Here is a 23181-nt window from a genome sequence, read left to right on the forward strand (position 1 = left end):
AAATCTCACCCTGTCCACCGTAAGTGAATAATACTTTTACGAGAGAAAAACATTTTCGAAGGTCAAAAATAGCAGGAATTCACTTTTTTTAGAAATAAATTAAGATTGATTGCATAGAATCCTGAACTTCTTCAAGAATTAGCCAATTTGGCTTAATATAATTTTATTTCCTAAAAAAGAAATTACATAATCTGTTTGTCATCTGATATGAAAGTTTAAATATCTTGTAATAAATATTTCATTGTAAAAAATCGAAAACATAATAATTTTTTTTTTAAATTAAAAAAATTAAAAAATTAATAAAATAAAAATAAGTTAGAACACATGAGAATTAAGTTAATATAAGGAAGGATGGTGGATTATAAATTTTAGGGGTATTTATGATATTTTATAATCTTTGGTGGTGAACTGAGATAATTTGGTGGTGGAAATAGCACGACTCTAAAAGTATTGTAATACTGAGTTTTATAATTACAACATAAGATTAGAATAGAGAATTGAAACCGGCCAAGTTCAATAATTGTCAAAGAAATTGTTGCCGATATTCATGTGCAGTCCCAAGGTAGGGAGAGACTTTAGGAACTACAATTGCTCACAAATTTAACCCAAAACTTCTGCATCCTTCCTTCTCCAAAAAATAAATTCTCTCTGATTAAATAATTTTAATTTTTTTTAATTTTTTAATCATTTTTAAATATTTTCTTGATCAAATAATCTATACTCTTTTGCATGATCCATTATTATTACATCATTTGAAGAAGAAGAAGATGAGTTGTTAATGAATTAAAAGCCTTGTTCACATGATCAACAATGCCAAGCAAACTTCAAAGGGCAATTGGGGCAGTGAAGGATCAAACCAGCATCAGCCTTGCAAAGGTCGTCTCGTCCACCAACACCTCCTCGAATCTCGAAGTCGCTGTCCTAAAAGCCACCACACACGACGATGTCCCCATTGACCAAAAATACGTAAACGAGGTCCTTAAACTCGTCTCCTCCAACAAATTCCACGCAGCTTCGTGCGCACGTGCAATCGGCAAACGGATCGGCCGCACCCGTAATTGGATCGTCGCCCTAAAATCTTTGATGCTCGTCCTAAGAATATTCCAGGATGGAGATCCTTATTTCCCTCGAGAAGTTCTGCACGCGATGAAAAGGGGTGCCAAGATTCTCAACCTCTCGAGCTTTAGAGACGATTCGAATTCGAGCCCTTGGGATTTCACGTCGTTTGTCCGGACATTCGCTCTTTACCTAGACGAGCGTTTGGAGTGCTTTCTTACGGGGAAGCTGCAAAGGAGATACAAACATTACGAGGCGAAGGAGAGTTGGGCCAATATTCATAGGACTAAGAGCTGGACTAGTGATAGAAGGCCCAACGAGCCCGTTCGAGAGATGAAACCTGCAATGTTGCTTGACAAGATTTCTTATTGGCAGAGATTGCTCGATCGAGCCATTGCCACGCGGCCCACCGGTGCGGCCAAGGTGAGCCGTTTAGTGCACACCTCTCTTTATGCCATTGTTGAGGAGAGTTTTGAGCTGTACAAAGATATCTCTGATGGGCTGACACTTGTTCTCGATAGTTTCTTCCATTTGCAGTTTCAGAACTGTATAAGCGCTTTCCAAGCATGCGCTAAGGCGGCGAAACAGTTCAAAGAGCTGAGTGATTTCTATTCTTTGTGTAAAAGTATAGGTGTTGGTAGGAGTTCCGAGTATCCGAGTGTTCAGACGATATCGGAGGAGTTGATCGAGGCATTGCAAGAATTCTTAAAGGATCAATCTTCGTTTCCATCGAATGCGAAGCCGCCGACAAAAAAAAGGTTTCCGATTCCTCCGGCAACGCCGTCGGCCAGGTTAGGGCGGCATAGGCAGAGGCAGGATAGTAGTGGTGGAGAGCAGTCTGACGATGTTCTTCTGTCGGACAAAAAGACAAACAGTTTGCAGGCAGAAAAAACACCTGAAATGGGATCAAGGTGCACCTCTTTGGAAGACCTGATCAATGCCACCGAAACTGAAACAGGGACATGCCCTGCTATCTCCATCGATCTCGAGACGTATCCTGCAACGCAGCAAGACGACGTCTTCGCGAGAAGCGAAACGGGCTCGACGAGGTCGTTGCCCGTGTCGAATTCCATGGCGGATCTTATGTCGTTGTGGGATTGGTCCGAACCTGAACAAGGCGACGACGAAAGAGAGCAACACGACGAAGGGATGATTGTCGTGGGTTCATCGTCTTCATCAGCTTCAATTAATTGGGAGGCTGTACTTGCTGAAACCCTAACATCATCACCACCACCCAATGTATGTCCACAGCAGGCGACCGCGGTGGTGGAGGAGAAGAATCACACAACCGCCGCTGCCGCCGGCTGGGATCTTGTGCTGTTTGATGCAGCGCCGCAGCAGCAAAACAATCAAAATTACAACCCATTTCTACAGGATTCGATTGAAGTATCTTCGACTTCTTCTGCTGTGTCGTCGATGCCTACGTTTCAAGCAATACCGATGAATCAGATGACGTCATCATCATCAACATATGATCCTTTCGGCGAGGCTCCATTTTCAGCAGGTGAGCAACAACAGAATTTGGTGCATCAACAACAGCTGTGGTTAGCTAACCAAAATAAAATTATAGCCAAACATATGTATTAATTAGATAGAGACTATTCAAACACAGTATTAGGGTTATCATTTGGAATTTTTTTTAGTCCGGATTAGAAGATTAGAGAAGTGATATTCCCACATTCAAAATATCCGCTAAATTAAATATATTTTTTATTTTACTTATTTTTTCTTCTTTTACTTATATTTTGTAAAAATTTATAAACCATCAACCACTAAATTAATTAAAATATTTATAAGAAACACTACAATCTTTACTGCAAAGTCTCACCCTCTTCACCTTAAGTACAATACTTTCGTCAAAGAAAAATATTTTCGAAAGTCAAAAGGAGCAGGAATTCATGTTGTTAGAAAAATAAATTAAGAGTGTTCGTATAGAAGGTCCTGAACTCCCTCCAAAATTGACCAATTTGACTTAATATAATTTCGTTTCTCCAAAAAAAAGTTACATAATCTATAGTGTAGGTTATCTGATATGGAAGTTTAAATATATTGTAATAAATATTTCATTGCAAAAGAAACAAAAAAATAAATAAATAACTTAGAACACATGGGGATTAAACAAATATAATGAAGGGTGGTGGATTAGAAATTTGAAGGATATTTATGATATTTTATATATCTTTGATAGTGTATTAAGATACTTTGGAGGTAGAAATAAAAACACCCCAAAATTATTGGGCTAATTAAATATTAAATAAATTTCAATTGTGTCAAAATAATGTATCTTGGCTAATTATTGGGCTAATTTATTGGTTTACCCTACTATAATGTACTACATGGAAATATTTTTTAGGGTAATGATACTCAATGATATTCAATTTTGACTAAAATAGTAAATAGCATTAATTGGTATTTATAATTACTATACACACCGTACCAAATTTTTGGTATATCAATATTTTTGGTACGGGAATGGAAATGAATTTCATAATATTGAAATTTTGGTAGTTGTAGCCTGTGTTCTAAAAATCGGTCGAGGTGGCTGATTAATCGGTCTCCAAGGCGGAGGCGGTCCAAAACCTTTACGATTTTAGTGTAAATGTTTGAAAAATCAGTTTTTTGCATGTGAGGCGGTTTAGGTGGTTTGAGGCGGTCTGAGGCGGTCCGAGGCAGTCTGAGGCGGTCAAACCTTTAAGCCGGGTCAAACTTCGGTGGCAAAAATCGACAAAAATCGGTCAAAGATCGTTTTTTATTTTTTATTTTTTTATAATTCAAAATAAAAGTTGGAATTTGAATAAAAAAAATGAGTTTATGCTTTTATTTTGTGTATGGTAACTATTATTGTTAAAGAACTAATGATGTATGCCAGGAATGAATGTAATTTAAAAAAATATGCCTTTTTATTTATATCATATAAGGATATTTATGTATTATGATCTTATTATTATTAAATTTGTATTATGTTATTAGGATATATACATAATAGAGATATAACTATGTGTAAATATCTGTTTATCTACAAATATATTATATTAAATTTTAAAAACCGATTCATTTCCGATTTATCACCGATTAATCACCGCCGCACCGATTAATCGTGAGTTGGTCCCTGACCGCCTCCGACCCGATTACCGCTTTTTACAAGGGGCTAGGTCCAGTTGCCCTACTAAACTCACTGCTATGTACACCCATGTTGAACCGAAACCGACGCGGAGTTTGTCGTAGACATTATCATTCCAGATTTCCAGTTCAATTGCAATGTCGCAATTATTTCGTGGCGCAAACGGACAATTATTAATTTAAATACTAGAAAAATAAATTTACTCCAAATAAATTACTAATATTTAAATTATAAAACATAAAATATTTATTACATTTACAAAAATATTATTTTAAATTTCATTATATTTATATAAGGGCATATTACAAATAAGCCCATCAATGGGTACTTATTCATAAAGAAATCCAGACAAAAATCTCCTTTACCAATAAGTCCACACATGCTCCAGATTTTTGTAAAGGACTAAAATAACCTCTCATACTTTAATATGCTCCAATTTCATCATTAACTTAATTTAACTTTAATTTGACCCCAAATTTCACAAATTATTTAATTTTGACCCAAAACTTTTTTTTTTCAAAATTATTTTTTTCAAAAACTTTTTTATTCCCGCCGGATTCCGGCGTTGACTTTTCAACTTTTTTTTTCTTTTCTTTTTTTTCTTCTTTTTTTTTTCTATAACTTTTTTTTTCCGTTTAAACAGCAATATTACTGTGATTGACAGTAATATTAACTATATTACTGTTAAACACAGTAAAATTAACTAAACTATAGTTTAACACAGTAATATTGCTATATTAATCTCTAGCACATTAATATTAACACAACAAAACTCATTATTATTGTGTAATAAAGTAATATTACTATGTAGACCGTTCAACAAATGTAAACATAATAAAAAAAACCAAAAGAATTAATATTACTGTGAGTGACAGTAATATTACTATAGCAACAGTAATATTACCGTCAACCACAGTAATATTACAAATAATAGACAGTAATATTATTACGTTACTCCGTGAATAACTCAAACAAACAAAAAATCCAAACAAAATAATAATATTGATGTGGTTGACATCAATATTACTATAACAACAGTAATATTACCGTCAACCACAGTAATATTATTGTGTTTACATTAATATTACAATAATAGACAGTAATATTATTACGTTACTCCGTGAATAACTCAAACAAAACAAAACCCCCAAAAAAATAATAATATTGATGTTGTTGACAGTAATATTATTGTGTTTACAGTTATTTTACTGTCAACGACAGTAATATAATTACGTTGACTTGTCAACAAATCAAACAAAAAAAAAAACAATAAAAAAAATAATAATATTACATTAATTTACTGTCAATGGCAGCACAATTACATAAATGTAATGTCAACGGCAGTACAATTACGTCAATTAACTATCATTGACAGTATAATTACGTTAATTTACTGGCAGTGACAGCACAATTACGGTCAACGTTTAGCGGCGGACGTGAAAAAACAAAACAAACCAAAAAAAAAAAAACTTAAAAAGACACTAAAAAAAAGTCAACGCCGGAAACCGGCGAAAAAATCCGGAAGAAAAGAAAAAAAAAACAAAAAAAAAAAAAAGTCAACGCCGGAAACCGGCGAAAAAATCCGGAAGAAAGAAAAAAAAAGTTGAAAAGTCAACGCCGGAATCCGGCGGCAAAAAAAAAATTTTGAATTTTTTTTTTTTTTTTGAAAAAAAAAGTTTTGGGTCAAAATTGAGTAATTTGTGAAATTTGGGGTCAAATTGAGATTAAATCAAGTTAAGGATGAAATTGGAGCATATTAAATTATGCTCCAAAAAAAGTCAAAATTGAATTTTTGTGGTCAAAATTGGATTTTTGTGGACAAAATTGATAAATTGAGGTTACAATTAAGAATTGAGTATAAATGGTTGAGGGTAATATTGGGATATACATGAATGTTTCCTTTAGTTATAATAAATATTAAAGGGATGAGCTTATTGGTGAAAGAGTATGTCCCCTAAACCTAGAATAATAAACATGTTTGGTTGGGGACTTTTGCATAAAAACCCATTTATATTATATATAAATTGAAACCATCATGCCTTTAAAATTCGGCATGTGTCACGCTTATGTGTCATCCTCCTCATCATTTACGTGGCATTAACGGTTTCTTTTTCATTCATTTTCCAAAATCGAAATGCATTTAATATTTAACTCTAAATTCTCTAATTATTTGGTTATTTTGGTAATACATTACTTCTGAATACAATATTTAAGGAAATAGTCCAATTAAATGGTTTATGCCACTTAGTTTTTCTATTATTAACATATTTAATATTAAAAAAATTTAAATCAAATCAAACATTTCTATGTTAGTCTACATAATACTCATTTAATCAAAATCAAATTAAATCAAATCACTTAATTTCAGTCATTAATACAATAATTATATTTTTTTTGCTATCAACGTGTACCTTTTAAAGCCTACAAAAATAAGTATAAATACCCCTACCATTTCACCAAATCCATAACATTTTTACTGCACACATTTTTCTAACTTGCACACGAACATTCTTGCTGCACATTATAATATTTTTCTTTTCGTAATCTAGCTATGAGATATTGTTTGTAAAACATATCATTTTATATCGTTCTATGTATGTTGTATAATTTATAGTTTCGGTTTATAATTTTTTGTAATATTTGTTTATATAAAAAAATATAATGTATGTTTTTTTATAGGTTCATGGCTAACATCAATTGTGCATATGCGATAACATCAGTAGAATATTGGCGGCCTCCTCTCAATTTTTCTTTTTCATAATTCGTAATTTGTTTTTCAATTTTTTTTACTATTGTTTATGATATATTTAATTTAGTTTTCTCGATTCATGTTATTTGTTTGATAAAATTGTAATGGTTTCTAAAGACGTCAGATCACCAAAATCTGATGTGATTCATGAGCAAGCTCACGAGTATTGTTCGTATGGCTCATATTATAGGGGTAGAGTTTTTTAATTGGTATTAAAACTCAAAAAACCTTAATAACCCTGGAAAATGATCATTCTGAAGGACAAAAAAAAAAACCGAGTTAAAACATAATTTTAATAGAACTCTCAATTCCGGGAACATCGCAACTAACGGAACCCTCAATCTGATATTTCAATGAATTGATATGAATTTTCTAGAACTTCCCTAAAATAGCAAAATTTCATTTTTTAAGTGACCAAACGACGTCGGATCACCGAAACCTGACGTAATTCATGAGCTTAGCTCATGAGTTTTTTTTCGTCGGTCTGTTTTGCTTGGGATGGGGATTTTAACGTGCTATTCAAACTCAAACTACCTTAATAAACTTGAAAAAACGATCATTTTTACTGAAAAAATAGAAAATGAGTTAAATCTCCCAATTACAGAAACAACGCAACTGAGAGAGTCCTGATTTGATTTTTCAATGAATTGATACGAATTTTCTAAAACTTTCCTAACATAGCAAAATTTAATTTTGAAGTGTCAAAAAGACGTCAGATCAACAAAATTTGATGTGATTCATGAGCTAGCTAATGAGTATTGTTCGTCTCTCTGTTATTATAGGAGTAGAGTTTTTTAATTGCTATTAAAACTCAAAAAACATTAATAAACCTAGAAAAACGATCATTTTGAAGGAAAAATAAAAAATGATTTAAAACCTAATTTTAATAGAACTCGCAATTCCAGAAACAACACAACTGACGGGATCCTCATCTGATGTTTCAATGAATTGATATAAATTTTCTAAAACTTTCCTAAAATAGCAAAATTTTATTTTTAAAAGTAAAAAAGACGTCAAGTCGTCGAAACCTGACGTGATTCTTGAGCAAGCTCATGACTATTGTTCGTCTGGCTGTTTTATAGGTAGAGTTTTTTAACTGCTTTTTAAACTCAAAAAACCTTAATAAACATGGAAAAACAATCAATTTGAAGGGAAAATAGAAAATAAGTTAAAACCTAATTTTAATAGAACTGGCAATCTAGAAATAACACAACTGACGGAACCCCTATCTGAGTTTCAATGAATTGATACTTAATCCGAAACATTAACCTGGAGTCCATGTTTAATGTGAAGCACGGCTGAAGCACTCGTCGATATCGGATGACCTCGAGCAACCCGGAAATCGAACCGGCTCATTATAGCAGATGCAACAATTTTCATATGTATGAAAGTTATCTCCTTCAGCTCCTAGGCCCTTAATTAAAAAATAATAAACTTTTAAGAGGGTTCAGTTTTGATGCGTCCCGTTTGAGCATCAATCCATCTCCCCGACTTAAAATTGAGGCAATCTTTGCCTCAAATAGATTCCATCCTCCACATTGAGTAGAGTGATGACACTGTATTTGTATTCACATTTATCGCATGTCCACTTGGGAGAGTATCGTCCTCGACTGTAGATTTGAATTGAAATGCTATTTTTTGGTACAGTCGTAGTGTTTCGCACATAGCGCCATGAAGGTGGTTTAGTTTCTTTAGGTCGTCAAATTTCCATTTTGACGATGATTTATTATCCTGTAAATTTGTTAACATCTCTTGTCTAATATTTTCTTCTTCTTCAGGGTTTATCGCCAAGAGCCAAAATAACCAAGTAAGAGTTGCGCTTATCGTACCTGTTGATTTATATGCTTATAGAAATTACTTGACCTAAGTTATAATAATTAAGTTGTGGGAACAATATTCAGTTACAACTATAATTCTTGTGTTAACACTGTTATAAACTACTTAAAGCAAATAAATGAACACAAGAAATTAATGTGGTTCAGACACAAATGTGCCCCATATCCACGTGGGTCTGCAAACACAATTTCACTAGTTGATATTTACAGTGTACATTAATCGGACTTATTAAAAATAATAAAAAAAACCCCTCTTTAATTTTTACGTCGTTCTTGTACACAACTCGAACTACGTGTCTCTCTCGACAGCAGCTCCACTCCGCGTACGTTATACCTTCTTCAAGCCTGAACTCCCTTCAGAAACGCGGATGACCTCTACAGAGATCTATACAACAACTTTGTGTATGTTGGCACAAACTTTAGAAACGCGGATGACCTTGTAGCAACAAAATCTTATCTGCGATTTAGACAAACAAGAAAAACTTGCACAAAAATAATTTTATTGAATTAAAAATAAATATTGCAGGTTACAAACTCTAATTTAATCCTATGATTCTTCTCTCAAGAATAATATATGTTGACTTTGAATTTCGGAGTCGGGTCGTTGACTTGATCTTCTCCGGATTTGATTTGAACTTAAATAACGTGTTCCGAGGGTCTTGCGACTTGAATCTCGGATCGAACGCAGAACTTTGACGGGTTTTGACTTGAAGATCTTGGAGTTCTTGATGGATTTGGCCCTTCAATCTTCCTTCGATCTTGATTTGTTGAAGAACGCCCTCAATTTGATGAAGATCTTGATGGATTTGGCCCTTCAATCTTCCTTCGATCTCGATTTGTTGAAGAACGCCCTCGATTTGATGAAGAACGCCTTGAATTTGATGAAGATGACTTGATGGATTTGGCCCTTCAATCTTCCTTCGATCTTGATTTGTTGAAGGACGCCCTCGATTTGATGAAGAACGCCTTGAATTTGATGACTTGAATGTTGTAGAGAGAATTTTCTCCTACGATTTTTATTCTTCTTGAGTTGTGTCTTGAATTGTGTAGAGAGGGTCCCTATTTATAGTGGTAGAATAAGAGTCCTACTTAAAGTCTACTTGATGACGTGGCGCGATTTGATTGGCTCTCTTTAAATTGATATTTATCTCTTATAACTTGGAAGAGAAGAAATAATCCTATTGGCCAATAATTAATTGATAATTATCTCCATAACTTATTTTGTAGGATAAGTTATAATTTAATTTAGACACAATTTAATTGGCTAATTTAATTAACCAATTAATTAATTTTATGCGTCTACAAATGCCCCCTCGAGACTTGTTCACGGACAATGCATCTTGGAGTGGATGAGTCTCGATAATTGCTCAACTTCGATTGCAGCTTGATCTAGCAAAGAACATATATATTTTGAAATCATGACTGAACTAAGAGAGATTCTAAGTTGCCTACGTACCCTATAAAGGGATCAAGTCATAACGTAGTTCAAAATATATCCTTTTGAGGGATGTCGTGCACAGTTTATACTCATGTGGACAAGGAGAAACATTTGCAGTTTAAGCTCGTACTGAAGGAGCATTTGACTTGAATTTGTAGATAGTTTATGCTCGTATCAAGGAGCCTTGACTTGATTTCGATATATAGATAGTTTATGCTCGTATCGAGGAGCCTTGACTTGATTTGGATATATAGATAGTTTATGCTCGTATCAAGGAGCCTTGACTTGATATGTATAGATAGTTTATGCTCGTATCAAGGAGCCTTGACTTGATTTAGATATATAGATAGTTTATGCTCGTATCAAGGAGTCTTGACTTGATTTGAATATGTAGATAGTTTATGCTCGTATCAAGGAGCCTTGACTTGATTTGGATATATAGATAGTTTATGCTCGTATCAAGGAGCCTTGGTTTGATTTGGACATGTAGACCTTTTAAACTCGTGTCAATGAGTACTTCGTTTGATTTGGCCATGTAGACCTTTTAAACTCGTGTGAAGGAGTGCTTGATTTGATTTGGACATGTAGACTTTTTAAAATCGTGTCAAGGAGTGTTTGATTTGATTTGGACATGTAGACCTTTTAAACTCGTGTCAAGGAGTATTTGATTTGATTTGGACATGTAGACTTTTTAAACTCGTGTCAAGGAGTATTTGATTTGATTTGGACATGTAGACCTTTTAAACTCGTGTCAAGGAGTACTTCATTTGATATGGACACGTAGACCTTTTTAAACTCGTGTCAAGGAGTGTTTCACTTGATTTTGACTTGTAGACCTTTTAAACTCGTGTCAAGGAGTATTTGATTTGATTTGGACATGTAGACCTTTTAAACTCGTGTCAATGAGTACTTCATTTGATATGGACATGTAGACCTTTTAAACTCGTGTCAAGGAGAGCTTCACTTGATTTGGACATGTAGACCTTTTAAACTCGTGTCAAGGAGTGCTTCATTTGATTTGACTTGTCACATTGCATAGGATGTTGTTTCTTCAAAAGACTTGCCCCCATCCTCATGATCTTCATGTTCTTCTTCAACATGTTCTTCTTTAAGCTGGTACGACTTTTGGAATGAAGGTTCTTCGACTTCATTTGCAGTTATGCTCAACTCCATATCATGCGCTCGAGTGGCCAACTCTTAAAAACTTCTAGGTTGAATTCCTTGAAGGATATATCGGAGTCCCCATTGCATTCCTTGGATGCACAGTTCAATAGCTGATGTCTCAGGCAGTCGATCCTTGCAATTAAGATTCAAATTTCTCCAACGGTTGATGTAGTCGATGACAGGTTCCTTCTTCCACTGGCGGGAATTGGCGAGCTCAATCATGCTGACTGTTCTTCGAGTGCTGTAAAAGCGGTTGAGAAATTCTTCCTCTAAGTGATTCCAACTATCGATGGAGTTTGCCCCCAAATCAATGTACCAATCAAACGCATTGTCTTTGAGCGATCGGACGAATTGCTTGACGAGGTGATCTCCATACGTGCCGGCATCATTGCAAGTCTCCACGAAGTGTGCCACATGTTGCTTGGGGTTGCATTTGCCGTCAAATTGTTGAAACATTGGAGGTATATAGCCCATTGGCATCTTTAGATCATCGATCCTTTGCGTGTATGGCTTGACATAGGTTGATGGCGACTTCGAGCTTCCTTCCAACTTGTCTTTGATTGTTCTACTGATCAGCGTGATCACTTGATCTACATGAATCAGCCCTTCGGGAGAAACTTGAAGTTCTTGAGCTGGAGCCTTCTCTTTTTCAATTTGCTGTTGCTTTGTGAATGTCTCGACTTCGTCTTGAGCCTCTATCTGATTCTCACAGCTTGACTAGCACCGGCTTTGTCCATCTTGTTGATCAACTTGGCAATTTGAGAATCTCGTTGTTGAACATGCTTTGCGAGTCCCTCAATGGCCTTTGTTAAACTTGCAATTTGCTCTTCCATGGTTGTAGCATTTGTTGTCATGACGGATGCCACCTCTGAGTAGCTTGATGTTGAATGAGGCGTGGGCTGTGAAATCTCTCGTTTTGAACCATCCACGTCTGCGCTTCGTAAGCCTTTCTGAATGGTTTGGGGCGTCGAGCTAGTCTCGGAGGATGCTTGCAGCTTCTTAGCCATACTCCTTGTAACTAAGCCCACACTTGATGAATCCGAAGTAGCAGACTTCATTGCGAACGTAGAGCAATCACTGCAACACTTCGAGGATCTTCGAGAGAGAGAAGAGATGAGAGGTAGAGATGTCCCACCGGGCGTGCCAAAATTTGTAGCAACAAAATCTTATCTGCGATTTAGACAAACAAGAAAAACTTGCACAAAAATAATTTTATTGAATTAAAAATAAATATTGCGGGTTACAAACGCTAATTTAATGCTCTGATTCTTCTCTCAAGAACAATATATGTTGACTTTGAATTTCGGAGTCGGGTCGTTGACTTGATCTTCTCCGGATTTGATTTTGAACTTAAATAACGTGTTCCGAGGGTCTTGCGACTTGAATCTCGGATCGAACGCAGAACTTTGACGGGTTTTGACTTGAAGATCTTGGAGTTCTTGATGGATTTGGCCCTTCAATCTTGATTTGTTGAAGAATGCCCTCAATTTGATGAAGATCTAGATGGATTTGGCCCTTCAATCTTCCTTCGATCTTGATTTGTTGAAGAACGCCCTCGATTCGATTTGATGAAGAACGCCTTGAATTTGATGAAGATGACTTGATGGATTTGGCCCTTCAATCTTCCTTCGATCTTGATTTGTTGAAGGACGCCCTCGATTTGATGAAGAACGCCTTGAATTTGATGAAGATGACTTGAATGTTGTAGAGAGAATTTTCTCCTACGATTTTTATTCTTCTTGAGTTGTGTCTTGAATTGTGTAGAGAGGGTCCCTATTTATAGTGGTAGAATAAGAGTCCTACTTAAAGTCTACTTGGTGACGTGGCGCGATTTGATTGGCTCTCTTTAAATTGATATTTATCTCTTATAACTTGGAAGAGAAGAAATAATCCTATTGGCCAATAATTAATTGATTATTATCTCCATAACTTATTTTGTAGGATAAATTATAATTTAATTTAGACACAATTTAATTGGCTAATTTAATTAACCAATTAATTAATTTTATGCGTCTACAGACCTCTCCCGAGATCTATACAGCAACTCTGTATAGGGGTGAGAAAAAAAAAACCGAGGAGAGGAATCGAACCGAAAACCGATAAAATCGAACCGAATTGCACCAAACTGAAGCATAAACCGCGTACTCGGTTTTCAATTTTATGTGAACCGAAAATTTCGGTTCCTATTCGATTTTCCAAGTAGGAAACCGAACCGAGGAACCGAACCGACACCAATACGATGTCGTTTCATTAAGTATTATATATATATATATATATATATATATATATATATATATATATATATATATATATATATATATATATATATATATATATATATATATATATATATATATATATTACTTGAATGAATTTCACTTGATTTTTGAGTCATTTTGGGCCTACATTTGGGCTGATTTATTGACATTTTTTGGCTAATTTTTGGGCCAAAATGAACCCAAAACTGAACCTAAAATCGAACCATTATTGAAACCGAACCGAAAATTTTATGAACCGAGAAGGAACCAAAACCGAACCGAAATTGATCGGAACCGAACCGCAAGATACCGATCGGTTAGGTTCTTGGTTCTTTAGGAACCGAACATTTCGGTTCCGGTTTCGGTTTGTGGCTAAAACCGAACCGAACCGACCCGACCCGTTCTCACTCCTAACTCTATATATGTTGGCACACAACAACGATGGCACATTACTGCTTAACACTCTGCCCTAGCACGACTTCAATACGATGAGAGGTTTTTCTCCAATAAAAGTGTTGAGATGTTCAATGACTTGTAAGACTTTATATATGCACGAATTTAGCCTCCAAACCCTTGCTTGATTTCCAAGAAATCGTATAACTAGGTAAGTTATAGAATCCTAGCCGATTTCTAACTCTATTCTAGATAAGTACAAAGATACGTAACTATAATAAGATACATGAAAGTAAATCAAAGTCCTAATACGAATATTACAAACATAGCACTCTAAATAATTCCCAAAATAAACATGAAAATAAATCTCCGTTAATCTTTTAATTCCAAAAACTTGGCAGATTTGCTTGATCTTCAATAATCGAAAATTTGGCGCCAACAGTACCTTTATCTGCAAACATTAAATTCAACAATGTGTACCTTTACCTGCAAACATTAAATTCAACAATGTATCTTTCGAGACCTTTTCATCGTCAGAAATATTAATATTATTAGTTTCATTTAGAGCACCCTTTTCTGCAAGTGCTCTATTGTTGTAGCTTGTTAACAAGTCCAAACCATTGTGTAGACGCATAAAATTAATTAATTGGTTAATTAAATAAGATAATTAAATTGTGTCTAAATTAAATTATATCTTGTCCAGACAAGTCATGAAGATAAATATCAATTAACTATTGGCCAATAGGATTGTTTCTTCTCTTTCAAGTTATAAGTGATAAATATCAATTTAATAAAGGTCAATCAAATCGCGTTACATCATCAAGAAGACTTTAGGTAGGACTCTTATTCTACAACTATAAATAGGGACCCTTCCTACACAATTCAAAACACAACTGAAGAAGAAGAAAAACCGTAGGAGAAAATTCTCCCTGCAATATTCAAGTCATCTAATTCAAGTCGTTCTTCATTAAATTCAAGGCATTCTTCAACAAATCAAGATCGATCAAGAACTCCAAGATCTTCAATTCAAAGTTCGTCAAAGTTCAGCGTTCGATCCGAGATTCAAGTCGCAAGACCCTTGGAAAACGTTATTCAAGTTCAAAATCAAATAAGGAGAAGATCAAGTCAACGACCCGACTCCGAAATTCAAAGTCAACATATATTGTTCTTGAGAGAAGAATCAGAGGATTAAATTAGAGTTTATAACCCGCTATATTTATTTTTAATGCAATCAAATTATCTTTGTGCAAATTTTATTTATTTATCAAATTCACAGATAAAAATTTGTTGCTACACATTGATATCATTATTACGTAATTAAATGATTCATATATCAATATTGGCTTGCTGGTAATTGCCTAAATTACCACTCTTGGTTGCCTAACTTTAGTGCATATCTTATGTTTATTCTAATGTACCCCTCCAAATGATTCTCCGGTTTGTGCTTCCGAGCCCATGATTCGTGGTGTTGGATAAGAAGGAAGATGAAAATTTTGTATACTACTCATTTTAAGTGTTAGACCCTCATTTTTATGTGACTTATATATGTTTTAGTAATGTGTAGCACTAGTTTGATATGAGCAATGAAAAATGTGCACGTTTTTTTCTCGCAAGGTATTAAATGTATTATAGGCTATTGTCAATGCATGTGCTATAAAATACCACTTTTGATAACTAAGTTCAATATTAAGAATTTGAGTGCATCGGATCGGACGAGATAATTGTACCATCGGTTCAGATATGATGTATCTTATTCTCTATATCATACTTTTCGTTTTCTATTATTAATTGGGTGCTTACATCAAATCAAAACGTATATTGTTTTGATTTGTTGAATTATATCGTATTATATATCAACTTTTGAAAGTCTTTATTCGGTTATTTAATCTATTATGTATTTTTATTTTTTAAACTCGTGCGTCGCACGAGTGAAGAACTAGTTAAGCATAATCCGAAACCTTAACCTTGAGACCATGTTTCATGTGAAGCACGACTGAAATGCTCGGCGTTACCGAAAAACCTCGAGCCACCTGAATATTGAACCGGCTCACTATAGCAGCTGCAACAATTTTCAACTGTATGAAAGACACATCCTTTCCCAAACAGCTCCTCGGTCCTGCATTAAAAGCCGTAAATTTGAAAGACGGTTCAGTTATGACACGTCCCGTTTCGGCATCAATCCATCTCCCCGGCTTAAAGTCGAGGCAATCTTTGCCCCAAATGGATTCCATCCTCCCCATCGAGTAGAATGATAAAACTGTCTTTGTATTTGGGCCGATTCTATGTCCGCTCGGGAGAATGTCGTGCTCCACCGGAGCTTTGTGTTCAAACGGCACCGGTGGGAAAAGGCGTAAAGTTTCACAAAGTGCGCCGTGAAGATAAACCAGTTTGTTCGACTCCTCGATCGTAGTAAATTTCCAATTCGTGCCTATCTCTTGTCTGATCTTTTCTTGTTCCGCAGGGTTTGTCGCCACGAGCCAGAAGAACCATGCAAGAGCTGCACTTATTGTATCTTTACCTGCAAATATTAAACTCAATAGAGTATCTTTCCAAATTACCTCGTCTGCAAGTGATGATCTCATGCAACTCGTTAACATGTCGAGACCGTCATTTGGGCCCGTTAAGTTGAAATGTTGATGCTTCACCGAGATACATTCAGACAAGAACCGATGGATGACGTCCTTAGCTTTGGTCAGCTTGTTCTCTTTGCCGATACGAAGCCAACTCTGCAGCTTCCACAAAATCTCGGGGAGTACGTGCCTGTACAAGACCGCTTCCTCGGCATCTGCAAAGGCTTTCTCATGTGGTAGATGAGGTAACTCCTTGCACAGGGAAACGGGGTCGTGTCCTAAAACCGTGATGCAAGAACAATCGAACGCGAAGCGCTGGAATAGCTCTTGTAAATCAACCTCAATTCCCGTTTCCGAAGCGAGCTCCAGAATTGGGATCAGGGCATTTTCCATTTTGCTCCAGCTAGTTCTCGCGGTAAAATCGGGGAAACTCGTGTTGTGTATCATTGATTTTATGGTTCTTCTTTGGTTTTTCCAAGATTCTGATTCTGCATTGAAAATGCCGTCCCCGAGACCCTCGAATATCTTCTTGAACTGCGGGCCTTTCTCGAAGTTGGAAAAGTTCTTGGCCAATATGTAATGCACGTTAGCTGGATCACTAGTGATCAGCATGCTCATGTTAGCAAACCAAGGCCCTTTGAGATAAAACGTGCCGCCGCTACTCTCGACAAGCTCGGTCATAAACTTGTGGATCCGCCCGCAGTTTAGAAGAAGCCCCGGTAGCATGCCGAAAATCGGCCAGTCGGTCGGAGGAGGTGGTGGTGAGCTTTTTCTGTCCTTTCTTGCATGGAAATAATTTATGTAAAAGTTATATGTTAAGTAGATAAAAATGACAAGTAGTATTATTGATGTGTACATTTCTTTTGTTGATAATATGCAACTATGATTAGATATTTCAAGTGGTAATAATTAAGTATATATATGATGTGTGTCTTGGCTATTATATAGGCAAATTATTTCATAGAAAAAAAAAATTATGGAAGAAACGGTGTCGTATTGTTAGGTAAGCATTCATTTACTTTATTTATTTGAAGCCGCCAATTTAATAGCTGCAGCCCTTTTGTGTACAGTGATAGGCACGGCGTCGTACTGATTAGCTTTAACACATAGTTTAATGATTCATTAGTATTTTACCTCGTGCGTTGCACGGGCGGATACTGAAAAAAAATATAAGATACGCAAAATTAGAAATTAGTAAAGATATATGACATGCACAATAGCAAAATAATGGGACAACGAAAATGTAAAATTCCACTAATTGCAATCATAGTCTATATATCTATTTCAACAATAAAATTTAATACATCAAAGTTGATCGTGCTTAGTAGGGAAGGGAAAAAAAAGGAAAAAAAAGAAAAGAAAAGGAAAAAGAAAATAATTAAAAAACGTGTCCTATAAAAAAGGAGAGAAACTTTAGTGCTAGAAGAGAAAAAAAGAAGAATAAAAACGTGTCCTATAGAAAAGGAGAGAAAATTTAGTGCCGGAAAAGAAAAAAAAAAAAATATTTCTTCCAATATACATGGCTTTCATTAAATTAACCTTAATGAAAAAAAAAAAAAAATTTCTTCCAAGAACAATTGCAAATTAGGGATGATAAAGTTAGGGGTGAGCATAAAAACGAGGAACCGAAAAACCGAACCGAAAACCGAAAAAACCGAGCCGATATACACCGTCCCGACTTAAAACCGCATACACGGTAAATATTTTTTGAAAAACCGAAAAAATCGGTATGTGTACGGAGAATAAAAAATTTGCCGAACCGAACCGATTTGGGAATACAAAACGACGTCATTTGATAGATAGTAAAAATCGATAAGTTGTTTTGATAGCAAATTTGTTTTATTAGTTAATTTTGGATTGTTACTTGTTAATTTCCTCAAAGAAATGTGATAGAAGTCCAAATTCACCGTTAATTAAACATCAGTTTTATACCGAACCAATTAGAACCGATAACTTTTCACAAAAAAATAGATTCGAACCGATAATGAAACCGAAACAAAAAATAAACCGAACTGATACCGATACCGTTTACCGAAAACCGAAAAACCGATTAGTACGGAACCGAAAAAAAACCGACATACACAGTTTTAAAATATGAAAAACCGATATTATCGGGACGTGTTTGGTTTATTGCAAAAACCAAACCGTACCGACCCGTGCACACCCCTAGATAAAGTGGATAAACTTCAAGAGGAATTGCAAACTAGGAATGGTGAAATGGAACAATTTAAACAAACCATGGAAACGAGGGATGGTTAAATGGAACAACTTCAACAAACCGTGAACACTTTGCTTGAGAGTTTGAGACAACAAGGGATCAAAGCTACTATGTCAAATGATGGAGTATAAAACAAAGATAAAATTCTTGTTTATGTATTTTTTTGGATTCATGTTTGTTTGCGACTTTAATTCGTTTTTATGTACGACTTTATGTTGTGTTTATGTACCTTTTGAATTCATGTTTGTGTATTTCTCTAATATTTAATTTTAATGTAAGACCTAAATTCTAATGTGGTTTGATATTTGGTGTATTAGCTAATTTTAGTTTATTGCAATTGATGTACATTTCATTTTTCATTAAGAAAAATGAAAAAAAAAAAATTGATTTTCTGGGAAAAAAATTGAAGCGACGAAAAATTGAAATCGTCGCAAACAAATTACTTTTGCGACCAAATGTATTTCGACGCAAGAGCTACATGTATGCGACTGTTTATGGAACCAAAATCGTCGCAAATTGACTTTAATGTAGCTACAACATTTGTGACGATTATGTGTTTAAGTCGCAATCTATTGCGACGATATATACTTTAAAGTCGCAACTGTGTACGACGATATATACTTTTTAAAGTCGCAAATGTATGCGACGATTTGTACTTTAAAGTCGCAACATTATGCGACGCTTTGTACTATATAGTCGCAATTAATTGCGATGATTAATAAGCAAAAGGTCGCAGATAATTGCGACGGACATATTACGTATCGTCGCAATAGAAAATAAAATTAATTTTATTGGAAAATCTAAATATTGCGACGATTTTACAATTGCGTCGCATTTGAAGCGATGGAAAATAAATTCGTCGCAGTTTTTGCGACGAGACACAGAGCAACGATACGATAAACTAACTCAGAATACTACAACTTCTACTTTTCGGGTTTTGCAAAATTTGGAATAAAAAATGATCAAAATCACATTTGAAGTCATAAATAACGGTATTATTAAAGCTCGAACGACATTTATCACATCCCTTTATGAAAAATGAAGAAAAAAAAAATAGAATGTCCTATAAAAAAGGAGAAAATAAAGCAAACAAATATTTCACAAAAATGTTTTTAAAAAAACTGCTTTTAGGATTTCAGAAGAAGAAAAAAATAATAATAAAAAAAATTGAAACGTGTTCTATAAAAAATGAAGAAAAAGCAAATAATTCGACATGTGTCACGCTTATGTGTCATCCTACTCATTATTTACGTGGCATTAAGTATTTATTTTTGTTCATTTTCCAAAATTGAAATACATTTAATATTTGACTCTAAATTCTCTAATTATTTGGTTGTTTTGGTAATACATTAATTCTGAATACATTATTTAAGGTAATTATTCGATTAAATGGTTTATGTCACTTTAGTTTTTATATTATTAACTTATTTAATATTAAATAAATAAATCAAATCAAACATTTCTATATTAGCCTACATAATATCCATCTAATCATAATCAAATTAAATCAAATCACTAAATTTCACTCATTAATACAATAAGTAGCATTTTTTCTCCTTGCGATGCACGGGATATTATTTCAAAAGTGAAAAAATGATCACTTTAATACATAATAAGAAAATATAGTACACTAACATAGTAAGTTTAATAATGTAGTATTATTCATATTTTGTATAACACTAGTAATTCACCCGTGCGATGCACGGGGATTAATTAAAACATTAAAATGAGTTAATGTATAAGGCCAACGAAGAAAAATTATGTCGAGAATGCTAAGAATACAACCGAACAAAAAAAAAAAATTCGTATCTTAATCAATCAATAAAAAGTTTGCATAAAAAATAAACTGACAACATTCTAAAAACCATCCACGTCGAAATGTAGCAAGTAACTCCTTTACTGAAATCAAAGCAATGCACCAGTCTTGCACATGAATCTGAATGTTGTTAAAGGAGACAACGAAACTACAATCAGATATACGATAAGAGGACAAGTAACTTGTTATTTTTTCACATTTTCAATATATAAGTTAAAGACATTACATAGATATAAAATACTTATATATATATATATATATATATGTGTGTGTGTTTGTGTGTGTGTGTGTGTGTGTATTGAAAAAAACAACGTTAAACATAAATAAAACTGATATATATGTTTGCCAATGTGTACCTTTATATTCTTTCGAATACTTCTTTGTACACGAGGTTGCTAGTAACACTGGACAACTCACCGTATTCGCCCTTGATTAAAATCTTTATTCCAGATCTATTCTTCGCCCGAGACAATGCTACGTACAATTGATCGTGACTGGAAACAGACCTTGGAAGGTACAATCCAACGTGCGAGAGAGTTTGCCCTTGACTTTTGTTGATTGTCATGGCAAATGATATAATCACCGGATATTGTCGTCTTTGAAATTTAACTGGCAATGTGGAATTCGAAGGTATCAAAGCCATCCGAGGAATAAATACCATGTCACCAACATTCTTACCGGATAATACCTTGCAACTAATTACATGCATGCCCAATCTTTCAACTTGGAGATGAGTTCCATTGCACAAACCTCTCGCTTGATCGATATTCCTAATGAGCATGACAGAAACTCCTTTCTTTAATTTTAGCTCATGCGGCGGCAGACCGGAGCACGATATGTATTGAGAAATTTGGTGGAATAAATTTCTGCATTAATCTCGGAACCTGCTTCGTCCATGCACAGACCGTGGAGCTCAGGTAAACTTTTTCCTCTTCTTCAATTAGTGACGACAGATAATCGTTCACATATATAATACTCTCATTTGTAGGGCACATAATAGCCCTCCCCTGAAAGAAATCAGGATTGGCAATGTTATTCAACAAATCCGGATACATGAACTGCAGTAGCTCTGAAAAAAGCATCATCTGAATCTCGAATCAGCATGTCCTCAGCAATTTCAATCGAGGCTTCACCATCATTGTAGTCTCCAACTTCTCCGTTCTCAATTCTCAGAATCCATTCGGCAAATTCCCTTATTTCATCTTCATTAGATGAAGATGCATCCGACTGAAGCCTCATGTTTTTGTGCAACCTCATGACACGACATTCTCTCCACAGTGGTGATGAATTGATCGTAGCATGTACGATGTCTTGCCTCGATGCTTTAAGTACAACAGGTAATATATGTCTAAAGTCACTACCAAGTACGATAACCTTACCACCAAAAGATTTTTCAGAATTTAAAATCGATCGTATGGTTCTGTCTAATGCTTCAAAACAAAACTATGCATCATCGGGGCCTCATCCTATATAATAAGTTTTGCTTCAATCAACAGCTCTGGTTGAGGATTTTGTTGTTTGATGCAGCAAGTGGAGCTCTCATGCACAATTATCGGGAGTCCAAATCTAGAATTTGCTATTCTACCACCTGGAAGGAGCAATGAAGCAATACTGCTCGAGGCAACATTAATGACAATGCCCTTCCTAGAACAAACAACGGCGAAAAGTGTGTTCCAAATAAATGTCTTCCCGGTGCCCCCATGGCCGTACAGGAAAAACATACCTCCACTGTTCTTCGATACTGCATTCATGATTGTGTCGTAAACTTTTTTCTGGTCAGGTGTTATAGACGATAAGAACTTTTGAAGTTCGGCACGCATTTTAGAGCCGTCGTAATCGAATTCATCAAGTATTAACCTATTCTATGTGTCGCCTAGCGTTATATGTATCGGTACAAGCATAGGTGCATAATTACGTAAACTTTTACCATTGCTCTGCAGTATTTTCTCAATCTCAATGAGGGCGTAATTCTTCAAGATGTCATCCGATAAGGTTAACGTTGCACAAATTATAAAAATTGCTATGTGATACCAAAATAATTAAGCATACAAATAATAATTATATCGGTACGACAATTATCGTATATGGAGTATGGTTTTTAAATTAGATATATACCTGGATTATTATGAGGCTTTTGGTGTCTGTAATACATGTCATCAGATAGCTTATACCAATATTTCTCCCATACATACTCAGGCCTGCTCAAATTATTTGCCAATAACAGAATAGCAAACAGTTGCAATCTTGTGCAATATGCGCTCGCCAATCTGCTTACTTCCTTTATGCCGTCAATGTACTCTTTGTCATCCTTCCACAAACCCAATACGTAGCATGCGTCCCTAAAGGTATCGTAGACCGTCATATTCACGCTTCTGAGTTATTCATAGCTTCTGCAACCAACTTGAATATTAAGCAACAACCTCAGATAGTAGTTTTATCCCTTCCCCGCGGGGTACATTATTAATTTTCCGATTGAAAATCCTTTTTTTCGTGGCTCCCATGACATAGACTCGATTGAGTAAACGAAGTGCTGTGGGAAATCTGCATACTTGATTGTTCTGGC

The 23181-nt window shown here is 35.0% G+C and overlaps 3 protein-coding genes and 1 pseudogene across 3 annotated transcripts; 1 reads left to right on the top strand and 3 right to left on the bottom strand.

The window, feature by feature from the left end:
* Positions 1–538: 538 nt before the first annotated feature.
* On the top strand, positions 539–2793 carry LOC105951577 (ENTH/ANTH/VHS superfamily protein). The gene has a single exon (XM_012975032.2). The coding sequence runs from the start codon at positions 811–813 to the stop codon at positions 2641–2643; it is 1833 nt and encodes a 610-aa protein (XP_012830486.2). The 5' UTR covers positions 539–810; the 3' UTR covers positions 2644–2793.
* Positions 2794–11164: 8371 nt separating this feature from the next.
* Positions 11165–12421, bottom strand: LOC105973340 (uncharacterized; annotated as a pseudogene).
* Positions 12422–15665: 3244 nt separating this feature from the next.
* On the bottom strand, positions 15666–17489 carry LOC105951513 (alkane hydroxylase MAH1). Its single transcript, XM_012974970.2, has one exon. It carries the CDS (start codon positions 17440–17442, stop codon positions 15955–15957), a length of 1488 nt encoding a protein of 495 aa, XP_012830424.1. The 5' UTR covers positions 17443–17489; the 3' UTR covers positions 15666–15954.
* A 3487-nt stretch (positions 17490–20976) lies between these two features.
* LOC148768607 (uncharacterized) lies at positions 20977–22438 on the bottom strand. Its single transcript, XM_088821287.1, has 4 exons — positions 22103–22438; positions 21672–21992; positions 21444–21625; positions 20977–21388 (listed from the first exon to the last, which is right to left on the bottom strand). The coding sequence occupies exons 1-4, from the start codon at positions 22436–22438 to the stop codon at positions 20977–20979; spliced, it is 1251 nt and encodes a 416-aa protein (XP_088677413.1).
* Positions 22439–23181: the final 743 nt, after the last annotated feature.

The sequence above is a fragment of the Erythranthe guttata genome, chromosome 8, assembly GCF_056151865.1.
Source record: "Erythranthe guttata isolate IM_541 chromosome 8, IM_541, whole genome shotgun sequence".
In the NCBI taxonomy this organism is placed as follows: Eukaryota; Viridiplantae; Streptophyta; class Magnoliopsida; order Lamiales; family Phrymaceae; genus Erythranthe; species Erythranthe guttata.